Source organism: Gymnodraco acuticeps, unplaced genomic scaffold (assembly GCF_902827175.1).
Source record: "Gymnodraco acuticeps unplaced genomic scaffold, fGymAcu1.1, whole genome shotgun sequence".
Lineage (NCBI taxonomy): Eukaryota > Metazoa > Chordata > Actinopteri > Perciformes > Bathydraconidae > Gymnodraco > Gymnodraco acuticeps.
This window is the reverse complement of record NW_022990616.1, coordinates 3,794-21,446: the sequence shown is the minus strand read 5'-3', so window position 1 is coordinate 21,446 and position 17,653 is coordinate 3,794. Positions and strand designations below refer to the sequence as shown.

General features: G+C 45.9%; 1 protein-coding gene across 1 annotated transcript; it reads right to left on the bottom strand.

Moving 5' to 3' along the window:
• Nucleotides 1–303: 303 nt before the first annotated feature.
• LOC117554601 (PR domain zinc finger protein 12-like) lies at nucleotides 304–14,341 on the bottom strand. The gene is made up of 6 exons (XM_034229049.1): nucleotides 14,098–14,341; nucleotides 8,565–8,630; nucleotides 6,820–6,944; nucleotides 5,966–6,121; nucleotides 3,377–3,491; nucleotides 304–2,544 (listed from the first exon to the last, which is right to left on the bottom strand). Exons 1-6 carry the CDS (start codon nucleotides 14,339–14,341, stop codon nucleotides 2,057–2,059), a joined length of 1,194 nt encoding a protein of 397 aa, XP_034084940.1. The 3' UTR covers nucleotides 304–2,056.
• Between the last annotated feature and the right edge of the window lie 3,312 nt (nucleotides 14,342–17,653).

The window sequence follows — 17,653 nt, the reverse complement described above, 5'->3', positions numbered from 1 at the left end:
ACACACACACACACACACACACACACACACACACACACACACACACACACACACACACACACACACACACACGCACACACACACACACACATACTTAACGTTACCAGAGCAGCATGCAGAGCAACGCACGACGTCTCACTGACACTGATAGGGCTAACAACGTCCCAGCATGCAACACTTTTAAGAATCAGTGTGAAGAGACGATGCGTTGTGTGTGTGTGTGTGTGTGTGTGTGTGTGTGTGTGTGTGTGTGTGTGTGTGTGTGTGTGTGTGTGTGTGTGTGTGTGTGTGTGTGTGTGTCACAGCTGAATCCACGTCCAGCTGTGGCGTTAATTGCAAAATAAAAGCGCTTTTCGAAAATGCAGTCCTCCTACCTTTTATTATAAATAACTATGATGCCTACTCTAAATAAGTACATATGCTTAGTGCTTGATAATTTAATAAATCCTCTAATTAATCTACACTTGGCACCCAATGTGGTGCGATACAATCTTAAATGTGTACACTAACACCTTAAAGCTACTCAAAGGTGATGTCAATGTGTCCTAATGCAGACATACACGTTGCACGATGCTGCATGCACGTAAACAACTGCATTTAAACGTGATCGATCCTCATTCATAGCCAACGCCAGAGGAAAAGGTTTGGCCCATACCAACGACGTGCCGAGGTCATCTCTGACTGAAGCGTCACCGGTGTGTTGAGGAGCTTTGTTTAAGAGAACTGACGCTTCCAGGTTCAACACCTGTACGGTATTTTGAAAGCAAGTCGTGGTTTGTGATGAGTCTGATGGTTCCCACGAAGACTCCAGAGAGAGCGCAGTTTGTGTCCCTTTGGAAACCAGACATCTGTAATAATAAAACGTGCACTTGTTCTGAGTCGACCCACGATGTTTATTCCAGCCCTAAAGCTGGTCGTTTGCTTTGTTTGTTTCTTGTTTCCATTTACAACTTTAACCACGTGTTTAAAACTGACAATAAGATACGTAACGTTACCCTTCGACTGTGACTGGACGGGTTCAATGGGAACGTCCGTTTTAGTGTTGATTGATCAATAGCTTCAATCTTTTTCTCAACCTAGCTGGGGTTTCTTTGCTCCAACGATGCAGGTTCGTTGAATGGGAACGTAAGAGGATTCATGACGTACGACTAATCTGGCTTTTTTTAAAATATGTTTCAAACCACGATGTTTAGTTAAACCGAGTCAGCAGGATTTAAAAATCTGTTGATCTTTTTCAATTTACAACTTTAACCACGTTTTTAAAACTGCTGACGTTACCCTTTACGGTTATTGAGGACGCAGTTTGGTTCAAATGTATAATTCACTAGTTATTGTTCTGCTGTGACTCATGTCTGCCCTCTCACAGCACCATGGGGGGTATGTGGCCGAAACCCAATGTTGTTTCTTCTCTCAACGAAGTAGTTCTGTTTCCATTTACAACCAAAACCACGTGTTCAAACTTCTACGGTTCCTGAGGGATAAGATACGTAACGTTACCCTTCGACTGTGACTGGACGGACTTTAGTTCAATGGGAACGTCAGTTTTGGGGTACTTCAAACGAGTACTTTTCTAAGGCCAAACCAAAATCTGTATCTAAACCTAGCCAGGGTTTCTTTGCTCCAACGACGCAGGTTCGTTGAATGGTAGCGTCAGAGGAGGATTCATGACGTACGGCTAATCTGGCTCTCTTCAATGTACGTCCGTCACATATTAAACGTACCTCTTGGAAGGCGGACCACAAAGTTTAGCTAACCTAGCCAGGAGGAATACAACAATCTGTTGATCTGTTTTCAATGTACAACTTTAACCAGAACTTCTACGGTTTCTGACGTTACCCGGGATAAGATACGCAATGTTACCCTTCAACTGTGACTGGATGGAGTTTAGTTCACGTGCACGCCATTTTTAGGGTTGATTGATCAATAGTTTCAACCACAATATTGAGCTAAACCTAGACAGCTTTTCTGTTGATCTGTTTTCAATTTACAACTTTAACAACGTGTTTAAAACTGCTGAGAAAGGTATACTTCAGTAGCTCTTGTTCAGTGGTGCCTCTCACAGCACCATGGTGGGTATGTGGTGAACCAGAGAGGCTGGGTGAGGCATGCTCAGCTGGGGGGGGTGATTCTGAGGGGAGTGCACCATCATGTTCCCTCCCCCCGCAGCGGCGATAGCGATGGCGTTAGCCTTAGCATTAGCATCTGCAGATGGTCGGTGCCGGGCGCTCTTCTGATGCGCGCGCAGCCCGGCCAGCTGGGAGTAGGCGGACTGGCAGACGAGGCACTTGTACGGTCGCTCTCCGGTGTGCAGACGCACGTGATTCCTCAGAGTCGACGACTGGCTGAAGCGTCTGTTGCAGAAGCGGCAGACGAAGGGTTTGTCCAGCGTGTGAATCCTCATGTGAGAGCGGAGGTTGCTGCGGGAGTTGAACCCGCGATGACAGATTACACAACGCATGCGACCAACACTGATGGAGGAGGAGGAAGAGGAGGAGGAAGAGCAGGAGGAGGAAGAGGAGGAGCCTTCACAGGTGTGGAACTCATCTGGAGGAGGAAGAGGAGGGATTATAGAGCGGTGCAGGGATGTGGCATTTCTGTAGTGGACCCTGAAGGCAGCATCTCCCTGGTCCAATGGGATTTCTCCATCTGATTTTGGATTATGTAGAAAATAATCTCCGTGTTAAACAAACGTTGAATGCTAAGCTAAAGAAGACTAATGTTGGGCTATAAAGGAACTACAGCACGGTCACATGACTTCACGTCACCACCGCTAAGCTAAAGGAGGCTAATGTTGGGCTATAAAGGAACTACAGCACGGACACATGACTTCACGTCACCACCGCTAAGCTAAAGGCGGCTAATGTTGGGCTATAAAGGAACTACAGCACGGTCACATGACTTCACGTCACCACCGCTAAGCTAAAGGGGGCTAATGTTGGGCTATAAAGGAACTACAGCACGGTCACATGACTTCACGTCACCACCGCTAAGCTAAAGGAGGCTAATGTTGGGCTATAAAGGAACTACAGCACGGTCACATGACTTCACGTCACCACCGCTAAGCTAAAGGAGGCTAATGTTGGGCGTGATGACTTTATTTCAGGATAACAACCAAAAACACCAGAAAACCATTGACTTTTAGTGAGGGGACAGGAAGTGATACAATGCTGACTCATGTCTGGGTTTAAGACTCATTCCTGCAGGTTTTTAAACCATCAGATATTTTAATTATCTTACGGAAGCCCTGAGAGGCAAGGGAGAAAAACTGATCTGAATAATTTTCTCTGCTCATTATGACGTAAAAACAGGAGGAATAAAAGATCTTGTCAGGATCCACATTCATGGATTAATTTACGGATAATAAAATCATGTTTACCTGTCTTTGTCTTCTTGGTCTGCTCTTCGTCTCCTCCAGGTATTCCCGGTATTCCCAGGAATGTGTTGTGGGAGTTTCCGTACCACACGAGGAGCTCCTGGTCCGGAGGAATCGTCTGAGGAGAGGAAACGTTCATCTTTAATAACATGTCTTGTATTTAACTGAAGTGAAAGGAAACATCTAATCATTTTGTTTTACTAACTGTCTCTGTTTGTGTCTGTAGATTTCTCCAAATATTACACCTCATTTGCATCTGTAAACACAACATGTCAGAGAACTTGTGATGTAAAAGATAATTGTGTTGATGTCAGTAATGAGGCGGGGAGTTTTCACGGTGAATAAAGGTCCATGTTCACCATCAAATAAATACATCTAGTCTCCCAGCAGAGGGCGACACACACACGTGTAATGACGGTGGGTAGTCAGGTAAAATGGTAGGGTATACCACATTGACCAACACACACACACACACACACACACACACACACACACACAACACACACACACACACACACAAACCGACACACACTCCTGCATCTTCATTTTGAATGTCCTGATCTAACCGCCTCTTTAATTCTTCTATTACTGAAATTGATTCAAAGGCCACTCATTTACCGGGAATGTATATTTAATTTACATAATTGTATACGACTAAATATGACTAAATTCTAACAAGCTGCCTCGTATGAAGGACATCGTAGAACATATAATAATATCTTGCGTTGTAAATCATGTGCAGCGCAACCATCAGCAATACAATGAGCTATATAAATACATTAAGGAACTCTGTGTGAGTGGACAGGAGGCGGTGCGTTCAATGACCTCTACAGCACCCTTATAATAATAATAATAATATTGAAAAGATAATAAATAACTATAAACGGACAAGTTAAATCAAGCGATCTGATTGGTTCTTAGCCGTGATATAATGAGCGTATATCACGGGTAGAATTGTAGTTACTTTTCACAAGTCAGTATCCCTCCGCGTCTGAGAAACAACTACAACCGTTACAGCTGCTACGTTACGTCCGTTAGGAAACTAACTAACTAACTAACCAACTAACTAACTAACTAACTAACTAACTAACTAACTAACTAACTAACTAACTAACTAACTAACTAACTAACTAACTAACTAAGCTCAAGATGGAAACATTGAACTTGGAGTGGATTGAGCAGTGCCTCTCTCCAGAAAGCACCTAAACGACGACATGCAGAGCTACGTGAAGAGCAGGTAGACCAACTGGCCGGAGAAAGTAGAGCAATATTCTCGACACGCCAAGCAACAGCCTAGATCAACCTCAGCCTAGAGAAACCTCAGCCTAGAACAACCTCAACCTAGAACAACCTCAGCCTAGATCAACCTCAGCCTAGAACCTCAGCCTAGAACAACCTCAGCCTAGAACAACCTCAGCCTAGAACCTCAGCCTAGAACCTCAGCCTAGATCAACCTCAGCCTAGAACAACCTCAGCCTAGAACAACCTCAGCCTAGAACAACCTCAGCCTAGAACAACCTCAGCCTAGATCAACCTCAGCCTAGAGCAACCTCAGCCTAGAACAACCTCAGCCTAGAACAACCTCAGCCTAGATCAACCTCAGCCTAGAACAACCTCAGCCTAGATCAACCTCAGCCTAGAACCTCAGCCTAGATCAACCTCAGCCTAGATCAACCTCAGCCTAGATCAACCTCAGCCTAGAACCTCAGCCTAGATCAACCTCAGCCTAGAACCTCAGCCTAGAACAACCTCAGCCTAGAACAACCTCAGCCTAGATCAACCTCAGCCTAGATCAACCTCAGCCTAGATCAACCTCAGCCTAGAACCTCAGCCTAGATCAACCTCAGCCTAGAGCAACCTCAGCCTAGATCAACCTCAGCCTAGATCAACCTCAGTCTAGATCAACCTCAGCCTAGAGCAACCTCAGCCTAGATCAACCTCAGCCTAGAACAACCTCAGCCTAGTGCAACCTCAGCCTAGAACAACCTCCGCCTAGATCAACCTCAGCCTAGAACAACCTCAGCCTAGAACAACCTCAGCCTAGATCAACCTCAGCCTAGAACAACCTCAGCCTAGAACAACCTCAGCCTAGAACAACCTCAGCCTAGATCAACCTCAGCCTAGATCAACCTCAGCCTAGAACAACCTCAGCCTAGATCAACCTCAGCCTAGAACAACCTCAGCCTAGAACCTCAGCCTAGATCAACCTCAGCCTAGATCAACCTCAGCCTAGAACCTCAGCCTAGATCAACCTCAGCCTAGAACAACCTCAGCCTAGAACAACCTCAGCCTAGAACCTCAGCCTAGATCAACCTCAGCCTAGATCAACCTCAGCCTAGAACAACCTCAGCCTAGAACCTCAGCCTAGATCAACCTCAGCCTAGAACAACCTCAGCCTAGAACAACCTCAGCCTAGAACCTCAGCCTAGATCAACCTCAGCCTAGAACAACCTCAGCCTAGAACAACCTCAGCCTAGAACCTCAGCCTAGAACAACCTCAGCCTAGAACCTCAGCCTAGATCAACCTCAGCCTAGATCAACCTCAGCCTAGAACCTCAGCCTAGAGCAAGTAACCTCGTAAGCCACACTGACCTCCACGGCCTTGTAGAAGATGCTGCTGCCGACCTGCACCACCTCCAGGTTCTGCTCCTGCTCGTTCCTCGCACACTTGATGTACGTCATCCAGCTCCTCTGGTCCTCCTGACTCGCGTCGATGAAATATCGGACCGTCCCGTCCTCGTTAAACACCTGAAGAACGGAAAGCACCTCGGTTTAGATCAGTGTTTCTCAAACTTTTTCATACCAAGGACCACTTAACCAATAAAAAAACACTTGCGGACCACCTAACTCCACAAATATCCCAAAACACATCGTTTTTTACAAATCGCCTGAAAATGGTACAAACAAGTGGCAACATGTGTGATGAAGGTGTTTATCTGGGCTATATCATGCAATCGAAAGTGAAACTTAAGCTCGCTCCATTGCGGAGATATTCCAGTGAGAGTGCGAAAAACTTAAATTTAATTTATTTCAAATGTGAAATTTTACCAATATACTCACGGACCACTAGGGGGCGCTCACGGACCACCAGTGGTCCGCGGACCACACTTTGAGAAGCACTGGTTTAGATCATAAGGGCCGAAACACGATCGTAATATTTAACGTTAATACAAACACATTGTTTTAGTCTTTCAAGGTTTAATAAGTTATACTAAGACGTACGATATATCATATTTGTAGTTAGCCTTTCAAGATGTACGATATTTATTATATTTGAAGTTAGCGTTTTAAGATTTACGATATTTATCATATTTGTGTGTGTGTGTGTGTGTGTGTGTGTGTGTGTGTGTGTGTGTGTGTGTGTGTGTGTGTGTGTGTGTGTGTGTGTGTGTGTGTGTGTGTGTGTGTGTGTGTGTGTGTGTGTGTGTAAACGTGTGTTTGTTTACCTCCCACATGAGGTTGTTGTTCTTGTACAGGTCGATGTGTTCAGGGGAAATCAGACGTCCGGTGAACGGTCCCATCTCTGTTCCTGCTTTAATCCACGTCTTCGAGAAGATCCCCAAACCTTCTCCTGAAACACAAAATATATACGTTTTATTAATACCATTATAATTATATTTTTTAGCGTCCCCTGGACAGCTTCACGGGAGGGGCAGCGTGAGAAAAAAATAAGGAGAAGCAGTGAAATCTAGCTCGTTAATTTCAGCTAACTTTATGCGAGCGGCAACATGGATCGATTTTTAGTGAAGTGGCAGAAAACGTCACTTGCACACTTTTGGCTGTCTGTGGAGACCGAGTTCCCCACCTCGCCAAAAGGCTGTAACAGTGCTCATTCCCTTCACCTCCGCCTGCCTGTGTGGGTGCTCACTCCCTTCACCTCCGCCTGCCTGTGTGGGTGCTCACTCCCTTCACCTCCGCCTGCCTGTGTGGGTGCTCATTCCCTTCACCTCCGCCTGCCTGTGTGGGTGCTCACTCCCTTCACCTCCGCCTGCCTGTGTGGGTGCTCACTCCCTTCACCTCCGCCTGCCTGTGTGGGTGCTCACTCCCTACACCTCCGCCTGCCTGTGTGGGTGCTCACTCCCTTCCCCTCCGCCTGCCTGTGTGGGTGCTCACTCCCTTCACCTCCGCCTGCCTGTGTGGGTGCTCACTCCCTTCACCTCCGCCTGCCTGTGTGGGTGCTCACTCCCTTCACCTCCGCCTGCCTGTGTGGGTGCTCATTCCCTTCACCTCCGCCTGCCTGTGTGGGTGCTCATTCCCTTCACCTCCGCCTGCCTGTGTGGGTGCGGGTTTTCCGCATTGACTCTGATCAGAAGCAAGTGCCGTCAAGGCTGCAGCCAGAGGATGATCTGCGTTTATTCCTGTGCGCTTCAAAGACGCAGACTCATGTTCCCACTAAAGTAGGCTGAGTGTAACAAGGAGGCAAAGTTGACGTTCAGTGTGTAGTTAGCATTTCAAGGTACGATATAAGGATTTGTCCACGATGTTGAACATGTTAAAACAAATATTGTTTAATGTTTTAAGGAGGTGACGCTACCCAGCCAATCACATGGGTGCAGTCAGTGAGTCAGCAGATAGATGCAAACACGCACGAGACACGAGGAGAGAAACAGTCATTTCAAATAGCATTTAATGAAATGTTCTCTCACTGGACCTCTTTGAAATGCAATGCAATACTCCTGCATTATAGCAACAACAACAACAACAACAACAACAACAATAATCATAATAATAATAATAATACTAGCAATAATAATTGGGAGGGGGTGCGCGGCTGTTCTCATGTTCTCTGAGGGGAGCTCACCTTCCCACACTTTGAACCCCCTGCTTTAGACCGTTATAGCGCGCGTGCACCGGTCGGCCTCCGATCTGATGCACACTGTCTGTCTCACTGCAGAGCTTCACGATGTCAGACACACACCGTTCGTCCGTTTAACAATCATAAATCAATTGTATTTATGTCTGAGCTTTTATACGAACCCTCAACAGGATAATACATTAATAAAATGTTTTATTACAATTTGCAAATATAACAAAACATGTCTTTTTCTGCTACATTTAATTGACAGAAACAGCTGAGACGCTAAAAGGTGAAATATGCTTTCAAATCACTGGAATGTTCCTCCTAGATAATAACAACGATGTTTGAACCATTGGATCACAGAAACACCGCGTGTTGAACACGAGCCGTTACCTGGCACGGAGCTCTGGGCGATGATCACCTCGCTCGGGAGAACCAGGCTGGACAGCTTCTGCACCTCTGGAAGGAAACACAAGATATAATTACAAATGGCACTTTAATAATAATAATAATAATAATAATAATAATAATAATAATAATAATAATGCATTTTATTTATGGGCGCCTTTCGAAGCTCTCAAGGACACCTTACAGAGCATCATCAAAAACAAGCGACAAAGACGGTCAAACAGTAATTCGAGACTTAAAAAACAAAGACTTAAAAACAACGATCAGTTTAGAGGAATTATGATCTAGAATACGCCAGTTTAAAAAGGTGTGTTTTCAGGCTGGATTTGAAGGTTGAGAGTGAGTCCATGTTGCGGGACAGAGCTCCAGAGCGGCTGACGGCTCGTGACCCCACGGTGGTCCGGCGGGAAGAAGGTACAGGAAGGCAGAGGAGGACCGGAGAGCACGGGAGGGAGAAGAGGTGTGAAGGGCCTCGAAGCTGAGGAGGAGCAACGTGTTGAAGTGGATGCGGGATTTAACGGGAGTTGTTGAAGACCCGGAGCGATGTGATCAGTGTGGACTTCGGGTCATGACACGGGCGTTTCGAAACTCCTCTGATCACATTGTATTATAACTCAACTTTATCAGAAACACTAATGTGACACTGAATTTGAACTCCATACACTTTAACAGTTTAAAGTGGAACATCATCTTATTAATTAATATTCTGTGTCTTTATTCATAATGAAATATCATCTTTTCAGCATTAAATGTTTTATTTCTACTGCAGAGATTAGTATTTCACACTCAATCAAATGTGTGTAATGTCATATAATGTAAAGTATATATATTTCTCTTATAAAGAGGAAGTGTTGACCTGTACATTTGATTTCATTGATTATTATTTATGAATTAGTCTAAATAAGTCGGTTAAACGCCGTGATCTCGGCTCGGATCGAGACAAATGAATTCCTTTATAATGATGTAATCATGTGGTCACCGGGCTCCAAAGAGTCTCTGATAGGTGATCACATCACCCCCGTCCTGAAATCACTGCACTGGCTCCCCGTGGAACTGAGGATGGAGCACAAGGTCTCCGCTACCCCCCCCACCAGTGCGTCCATGGAACTGCCCCTGCCTACCTCAGGGAACTCCTCAGCGGCGCTAGGGGAGGCAACTTGGGCTCAAGCCCAGGATGTTTTCTGAAAAGCCCCGGATGTTTCACTTAAGGTAAACATTTGTTTGGAGACGCTACCAGCTCCCCCCCCCCCCCCTCCCCCCCTTTGCTTCGACTGCTTTGTTCCACCGTGTTGTGTGCTGTTTTTATACTGTTCCAGGCTCACTGCTTGTAGCACTTCGGGATTTGAACTCAAATATGAAACCCATTATTATTATTATTATTATTAATAATAAGAGGCTCGTCAGTCCCCTCCTGCTCCCTGGCTAAATGACGCACTGCGTGCTAATAGAACCGTCCTTAGGGCAGCAGAGCGGAAATGGTGGAAATCCAAACACCGTGACGACCTCCTAACCTATCAAGCTCTCCTCTCCTCTTTCTCTGCTTCGATCTCTCAGGCAAAAAGCACTTTCTTTCAAGATAAGATCCAATCTTCCTATTCCAATCCTAAAAAACTATTTTCCATCTTCTCCACCCTCTTGGACCCCCCAAAAGCCCCTTCCCCCTCCTCACTTCTGTCAAGCGACTTTGTTACCCACTTTGAAAAAAAGGTTAATGATATTCGCTCTTCTTTTTCTGACTCACCTTTACTCACCGCTGGGTCACCAGACCCTTCCTTCCACCAACACACTAACCTCCTTTTCCCCTCTCTCTCCAAGTGAGGTTCTTACCCTCATTACCTCTGCCCGCCCTACCACCTGTCCTCTGGACCCCATCCCTTCAAACCTCCTTCAGACTATCGCTCCTGATATTCTACCGTTTCTCACCCATTTCATCAACACTTCTCTAACTTCTGGTCACTTTCCAAACAGTCTCAAGGAGGCAAGAGTAAACCCTCTCCTAAAGAAACCCACTCTCAACCCGTCTGATGTTATAAACTACAGGCCTGTCTCTCTCCTCCCGTTCCTGTCTAAATCACTTGAACGCGCATACAGGGTGACTTGGAGAGGGTCCGAGTCCGACCCTTGTCAATTAACTACAGGGGTCCCTCAGGGCTCTGTCCTTGGTCCCCTCCTCTTCTCCTTGTACACAAACTCGCTCGGATCAGTCATTAGCCCGCATGGTTTTTCATACCACTGCCCTGTGTTTGCCTTCCTGTCGTCAGTTTCCATGGTGTGTCTGATTGCCTCAGTGTGTTCACCTGTTGCCCTTGTGTTTCTGCCTCCCCTGCCAGCTGTGTCTTGTCCTGTGATTACCCTTCTGTGTATTTAGTCTTGTCTTGTGCTCCCATGCTACCTTGTCTCTTCATGTCCTTGTTCCCTCCCTCGCCTATGCTCGTCTTTGCTAGTCCATGTCTCCTGCCTGTTCCCACCTGTAAGTGTGTTCCTGTCTGTCGTGCTCCCCAGTTTTGTTAATGTTAATTGTTTTCTTGTTTTCTTTTGTCATCGGCTTTTTTTGGAATAAAGCTCGCTTTTTGTTATCTGACTTTTTTAGTCCTATTTCTGCATTTTCCCCAAACCTGACACTTCTTGGTCGAATGCACTTTTTGTAAGTCGCTTTGGATAAAAGCGTCAGCTAAATGAAATGCAATGTGATGTAATGTAATTATTGATATGATTAAATAATATGCTTAATTTAGTAAAAATAAAAAAACATCGCTTTTGCTTTTTTGTTGTTGTAATTTTTCCTGTTTTATTTTATATTTTAAATTAATTTTCTTGTAAAATTCGTATCCGTTTTTGACAATAAAACGGTCCCTACGTGTCTCAGATATTATCAAGTAATTTTCTTAATTTGCTACATTTTCTAAATTAATGATTAAAACTGGGTCATTTCCCTTCCTACCCTCACCTACGGTCATGAAGGATGGGTCATGACCCAAAGAACCAGATCGCGGATACAAGCGGCAGAGATGGGTTTTCTCCGCAGGGTGGCTGGTGTCTCCCTTAGGGATAAGGTGAGAAGTTCGGTCATCAGGGAGGGACTCGGAGTTGAGCCGCTCTTCCTTCGCGTCGAAAGGAGCCAGTTGAGGTGGTTCGGGCACCTAGTTAGGATGCCACCTGGGCGCCTCCCTAGGGAGGTGTTCCAGGCACGTCCAGCTGGGAAGAGACCGAGGGGTAGACCTAGGACCAGGTGGAGGGATTATATCTCTTCGCTGGCCTGGGAGCGCCTTGGGATCCCCCAGTCAGAGCTGGTTGATGAGGGGAGAGGAACGTTTGGGGCTCTCTGCTGGAACTGATACCCCCGCGACCCGACCACGGAGAAGCGGGAGAAGATGGATGATTACAAAAAACTGCTTTTTTGATACTTTTTTCTTTTACCCCTGTTTTTCTCCGGGGTGCTGAAATGTCCCACAAGCTGTGAAAGCAGCATGTAACCGAGGATAAAGAAGGTGCGTTCAATGCCCCCTTTTCCCCCTTCAATAGCCGCATTATGTCTGCCCCCCCCCCCCCCTAAATAGACCTCAAACTGGGAGATTTAATGTGAAATAAAGGAGAGAGTGAGTCGCCATGAATAAGGAGAGAGAAAGGAGAAAGAAAGGAGGGAGAAAGGAGGGCCGTCGGAGCGGTTTCACGCTTCAGAATGACCGTGAAACCGCTCCGACGTAAAGGAGCAAAGAGACTTAGATGGAGAGTAAAGTGGGAGATGATCCGCGTTTAGAAACACAGAAGAAGAAAAGAGGAAAGCCCATAAATGACAAGAGAAGAAGAGTTCAGCGGATCGGGTTCACACGACGCGCGGAAAACACGGGTTTATATTCAGGGATAAAAGAGGGGAGAGAGAGGGGAGAAAGGGGGGAGAAAGGGGGAAGAAAGGGGGAAGAAAGGGGGAAGAAAGGGGGGAGAAAGGTCTGCTGCCTCCGGGGGAAATGTCCCGAACGAATACTAACGAAAACTGAAACGAATTTCACTGTAAAATGTGATTTAAACAGAACATTGTAATTATTACAGACCCACAGAAAGGCCGCGAGTGAAGCCTTTCTGTCTGTATCTCTCATTAAAAGCTCATTAACGAAATGATTCCTGAATATCAGAAACACGTTGGGTTATCTCGGTTAGCTAGTGAACGGAAACGGGAACGACTTTCACCGGAACATGTGATTTAAACAAGAAATAAACATTAATAAAGTACTTGTTGTGTTATTTATATGATTTACAAAATGATGTTCTGATATCAGAGACACAGGGGGAGCTTTTTAAAAACGGAAACGAATTTCACCAGAAAATGTAATAAATATAGCCTATAAAATAAAAATAGATAAATTACAATATTTTATTTGGGGGCTGCTAGTGACTTATCCGACCGGCCCCACTTCAGTACGGCCCACCGGGTGGCATCCTAACTAGGAGCGGCTCAACTCCGAGTCCCTCCCGGATGACCGAACTCCTCACCTTATCCCTAAGGGAGACACCAGCCACCCTGCGGAGAAAACCCATCTCGGCCGCTTGTATCCGCGATCTGGTTATTTGGGTCATGACCCATCCTTCATGACCATAGGTGAGGGTAGGAACGAAATGTCCCGGTAGACGGAGAGCTTTGCCTTCTGGCTCAGCTCCCTTTTCGTCACGAAGCGGCTGCATCATCTGTAAAATGACTAAATGAAATCAGAGACTCCAGGAGGTTTCTGTTTCGGACTAATTAATACAGACTCATTATATTAACTTTGTTTGAACAGGTTTAAATAATTGGATGCAATACAAACACTCTAATAATAACTCTCTTTATAGGAAGATAAGATATGTTATATTACACACACCATTGAGTGTGAAATAATAATCGTTTTGCAGTAATCATAAAATGAATCCCTGGTTTCAAACGGACTAAAGACTAAAGACTAAAGAGGACATTTATATTTCTTAATGTTTATGAGAAACAAAGTGAAGATGAATCAGCAGAATGAAACCGTGCTGTTCAAATAGAACTCTTCATCCTCCTGAAGCTGAGTGTCATCCCGGCGTGACGCACCGAAAGGGTTCGTGATCAATCAAGACACAACATATGCGCTCTGCAGAGAGGAGCGCCCTCTGACCTCCTCTGAAGTGTGCTTAACGGGCTGACACTAACCTGAGACTCTCATCAACATTTAGGGCTTAAATAAAAAAAGGATTCAGACCGTCAGAAACAGGACTGACTCCGCAGGTGTGGAAGCGGTCAATGGTTCATTGATCAATACAGACACGACATATCCACTTTAAAGAGAGGATTATAACCTTGTTGAATGCTATAGCAGAACATCTCCTTTAAAGTGCTGATAAAACAGAAAACTAACCTTTAAAATCTCCTAAATCTGACATTTAGGGTTAAAATAAAGAACGTTTTAAAAGGATTTAAAGTCTGAAGCCTCCATGGACTAACGGATTAAATCATAACTGTGTTTTTATCCAGCTGTGAACTCGGTGATTGGTTAATTGATCCACTGACCTCCGGAGAAGGACTGCGCGAGGACCTCGGCGGTGAACGCGGTCTTCGGGCTCGCGCTCGGGGCGCTGCGGTCCTCGTGCGGGTGCAGGTGGTGCTGCTCGCCCAGCACGTGCCTCCACCGGCCGTACAGGAAGCTGTGCAGGATGTCGGAGGTGATGACATCAGCCAGGGAGAGCTGCTGCTGCTGCTGCGGCTTGAAGACGGACTTCAGGCCCAGAGAGGGGCCGGGCAGCACGGAGCCCATGTGGCCGGGGGAGGAGCGCCGCGGCCGGGGAGCAGCGGCAGCCAGAGCCGGTGTCAGGGACCGGAGCGGAGGAAAGACAACTTTCTTCGAAATCTAAACAAGTGTGTGTGTGTGTGTGTGTGTGTGTGTGTGTGTGTGTGTGTGTGTGTGTGTGTGTGTGTGTGTGTGTGTGTGTGTGTGTGTGTGAGAAAAGCTCCACTTGTTGTGTTTTTAAATAAATAAAATGTAAAAGCTTCAAAGCAGAATGAGGGCTTTAACTTCTGCAGAAAAATCAAATAAAGAAGTGAAGCTGCACACACACTCCGAGAGGTATATATAACCTGTGTGTGTGTGTGTGTGTGTGTGTGTGTGTGTGTGTGTGTGTGTGTGTGTGTGTGTGTGTGTGTGTGTGTGTGCGCCTGTCTGTCTGCATGTAATGGTCTGTAATCACCTCCTCCAACATTTCTATAAAGAGAGAAGGGAGGAGTGTGTGTGTGTGTGTGTGTGTGTGTGTGTGTGTGTGTGTGTGTGTGTGTGTGTGTGTGTGTGTGTGTGTCCCACCACGCGCTGTTGGCTCCGGCTCGTGACACCGTAGAGACCCTCAATTAGGGCTTAATGTGAAAACTACACACAGAAGAAGAAAGGTGCGCGCAGGTCTCTTTAAAAAATACACACGAAAAATAACAACAAAAAGGAAAAAGACAATAAAGCTCCGCAGCTCGCATGAAGAGAGGGGTGTGTGTGTGTGTGTGTGTGTGTGTGTGTGTGTGTGTGTGTGTGTGTGTGTGTGTGGCCTAGCATTACTATACTTGTGGGGACCTAAATCTGTTTACACAGTCACGTGTGGGGACTCGCCTCCCTTATGGGGACAAAATGGAGGTCCCCATAAGGGAAATCATTAATTTTAGGGTGAAGACTTGGTTAGGGTAAGGGTTAGGGTTAGGATAACTCTCCAGGAAATGCATGTAAATCAATGTAATGTCCCCTGAAGTGATGTATACATGGTGTGTGTGTGTGTGTGTGTGTGTGTGTGTGTGTGTGTGTGTGTGTGTGTGTGTGTGTGTGTGTGAGTGAGTGTGAGTGAGTGTGTCTGAGTGTGTGAGTGTGTGTGTGTGTGTGTGTGTGTGTGTGTGTGTGTGTGTGTGTGTGTGTGTGTGTGTGTGTGTGTGTGAGGAGATTACAGATTAAGCGGCCTCACGTAAATCACTCTCTCAGAGGAACATTAGAATATTTGAGTTGTAATCAAGTCATGTGTCCGTCTTCTGCTCTTAGGGTGAAAAGAGAGGAGGAAGAGGAGGATGAGGAGGAAGAGGAGGAAGAGGAGGAAGAGGAGGAAGAGGAGGAAGGTTTTTGTTCCCCTGAAGTTTCTAAAACATATTGGAAATATCTGCAGCAGGGGAATGTGAGGAGGAGGAGGAGGAGTGTGAGTGACAGAGCAGGAAAACAGATTAGAGGAGAGATTATCAGCAGCTGCTCTTCATCTCTATTCACCCTCCTCCTCCTCCTCCTCCTCCTCCTCCTCCTCCTCCTCCTCCTCCTCCTCCTCCTCCTCCTCCCCGCCGTCTCCCAACAGGATTACGATTCTCTGATCTGTATTTATGAGCTTTTAAACATTTATTGTCGACACTCGTGAGCGCGACACACACACTCTCTCTCTCTCACACACACTCACACACACACACACACACACACACACACACACACACACACACACACACACACTCACACACTCACACACTCTCACACACACTCACACACACACACTCACACACACACACACACACTCACACACTCTCACACACACTCACACACACACACACACTCACACACACACACACACTCACACACACACTCACACACTCACACACACTCCTTTTGTTAGGGCGTTTAATTTGATGTTCATGCAGAAACAATGAGCGTCGAAGGCGTTTCGCACGAGAGAGAAACAAAGAGGTGAAAGCTGAGACACAGTTAATAGAGATCAGTAGAAACCACACCTGTTGGTGAAACACCTGTAAACAAATCAACAACAACATCTATTGTTGTTGTTGATTTGCAATTGAATAGAAATTATATCATAATTATTATTTAATGTTTTCAGAAAAAGTAATTTAATTAAAATGTACTGAGAAAATATCTGAAACTCAACGGTTCCTAACGAGACGAAAACCCAAAGAGACGAGACTCGACGAGACTCAAGGAGACTTCACGAGACTCAACGAGACTCGATGAAACTGAACGAGACTCAACGAGACTCGATTAAACTGAACGAGACTCGACGAGACTCGACGAGACTCAAGGAGACTTCACCAGACTCACCGAGACTTGATGAAACTGAACGAGACTCAACGAGACTCGATGAAACTGAACGAGACTCAACGAGACTCAACGAGACTCAACAAGACTTGATGAAACTGAACGAGACTCAACGAGACTCAACGAGACTTGATGAAACTGAACGAGACTCAACGAGACTCAACGAGACTCAACGAGACTCACCGAGACTCGATGAAACTGAACGAGACTCAACGAGACTTGATGAAACTGAACAAGACTCAAGGAGACTCAAGGAGACTCAAGGAGACTCAAGGAGACTCACCGAGACTCGACGAGACTTGATGAAACTGAACGAGACTCGACGAGACTCAACGAGACTCGACGAAACTGAACGAGACTCAAGGAGACTTGATGAAACTGAACAAGACTCAACGAGACTCAAGGAGACTCAAGGAGACTCAAGGAGACTCACCGAGACTCGACGAGACTTGATGAAACTGAACGAGACTCGACGAGACTCAACGAGACTCGATGAAACTGAACGAGACTCGACGAGACTCAACGAGACTCGATGAAACTGAACGAGACTCAAGGAGACTCGACGAGACTCAACGAGACTCGACAAGACTCAACGAGACTCCACGAGACTCAACGAGACTCAACGAGACTCAACAAGACTCAACAAGACTCAACGAGACTTGATGATACTTAAGGAGACTTTTTGAGCCTCTACAAGACTGAACAAGACTCGACCAGATTCTTTGAGACTCAACGAGACACGATGAAACTGAACGAGACTCAACGAGACTTGATTAAACTGAACGAGACTTAACGAGACTCAACGAGACTTGATGAAACTGAACGAGACTCGACGAGACTCAACGAGACTCAATGAGACTCGACTCGACTCGACTCAAGGAGACTCCACGAGACTCAACGAGACTTGATTAAACTGAACGAGACTCAACGAGACTCGACGACACTCAACGAGACTCGACGAGACTCGACGAGGCTCGAGGAGACTCAAGGAGACTCCACGAGACTCCACGAGACTCA

What these genes read in the sequence shown, in the direction of transcription:
- LOC117554601 (XM_034229049.1), bottom strand. Translation starts at nt 14,341, where the DNA reads ATGGGCTCCGTGCTGCCCGGCCCCTCTCTGGGCCTGAAGTCCGTCTTC. An exon ending in ACAACAACCTCATGTGGGAG is followed by an intron (nt 6,122 to 6,819) that starts GTAAACAAACAC and finishes TCCGTTCTTCAG; the next exon opens with GTGTTTAACGAGGACGGGAC. An exon ending in GACCAAGAAGACAAAGACAG is followed by an intron (nt 2,545 to 3,376) that starts GTAAACATGATT and finishes TTCCTCCTCCAG; the next exon opens with ATGAGTTCCACACCTGTGAA.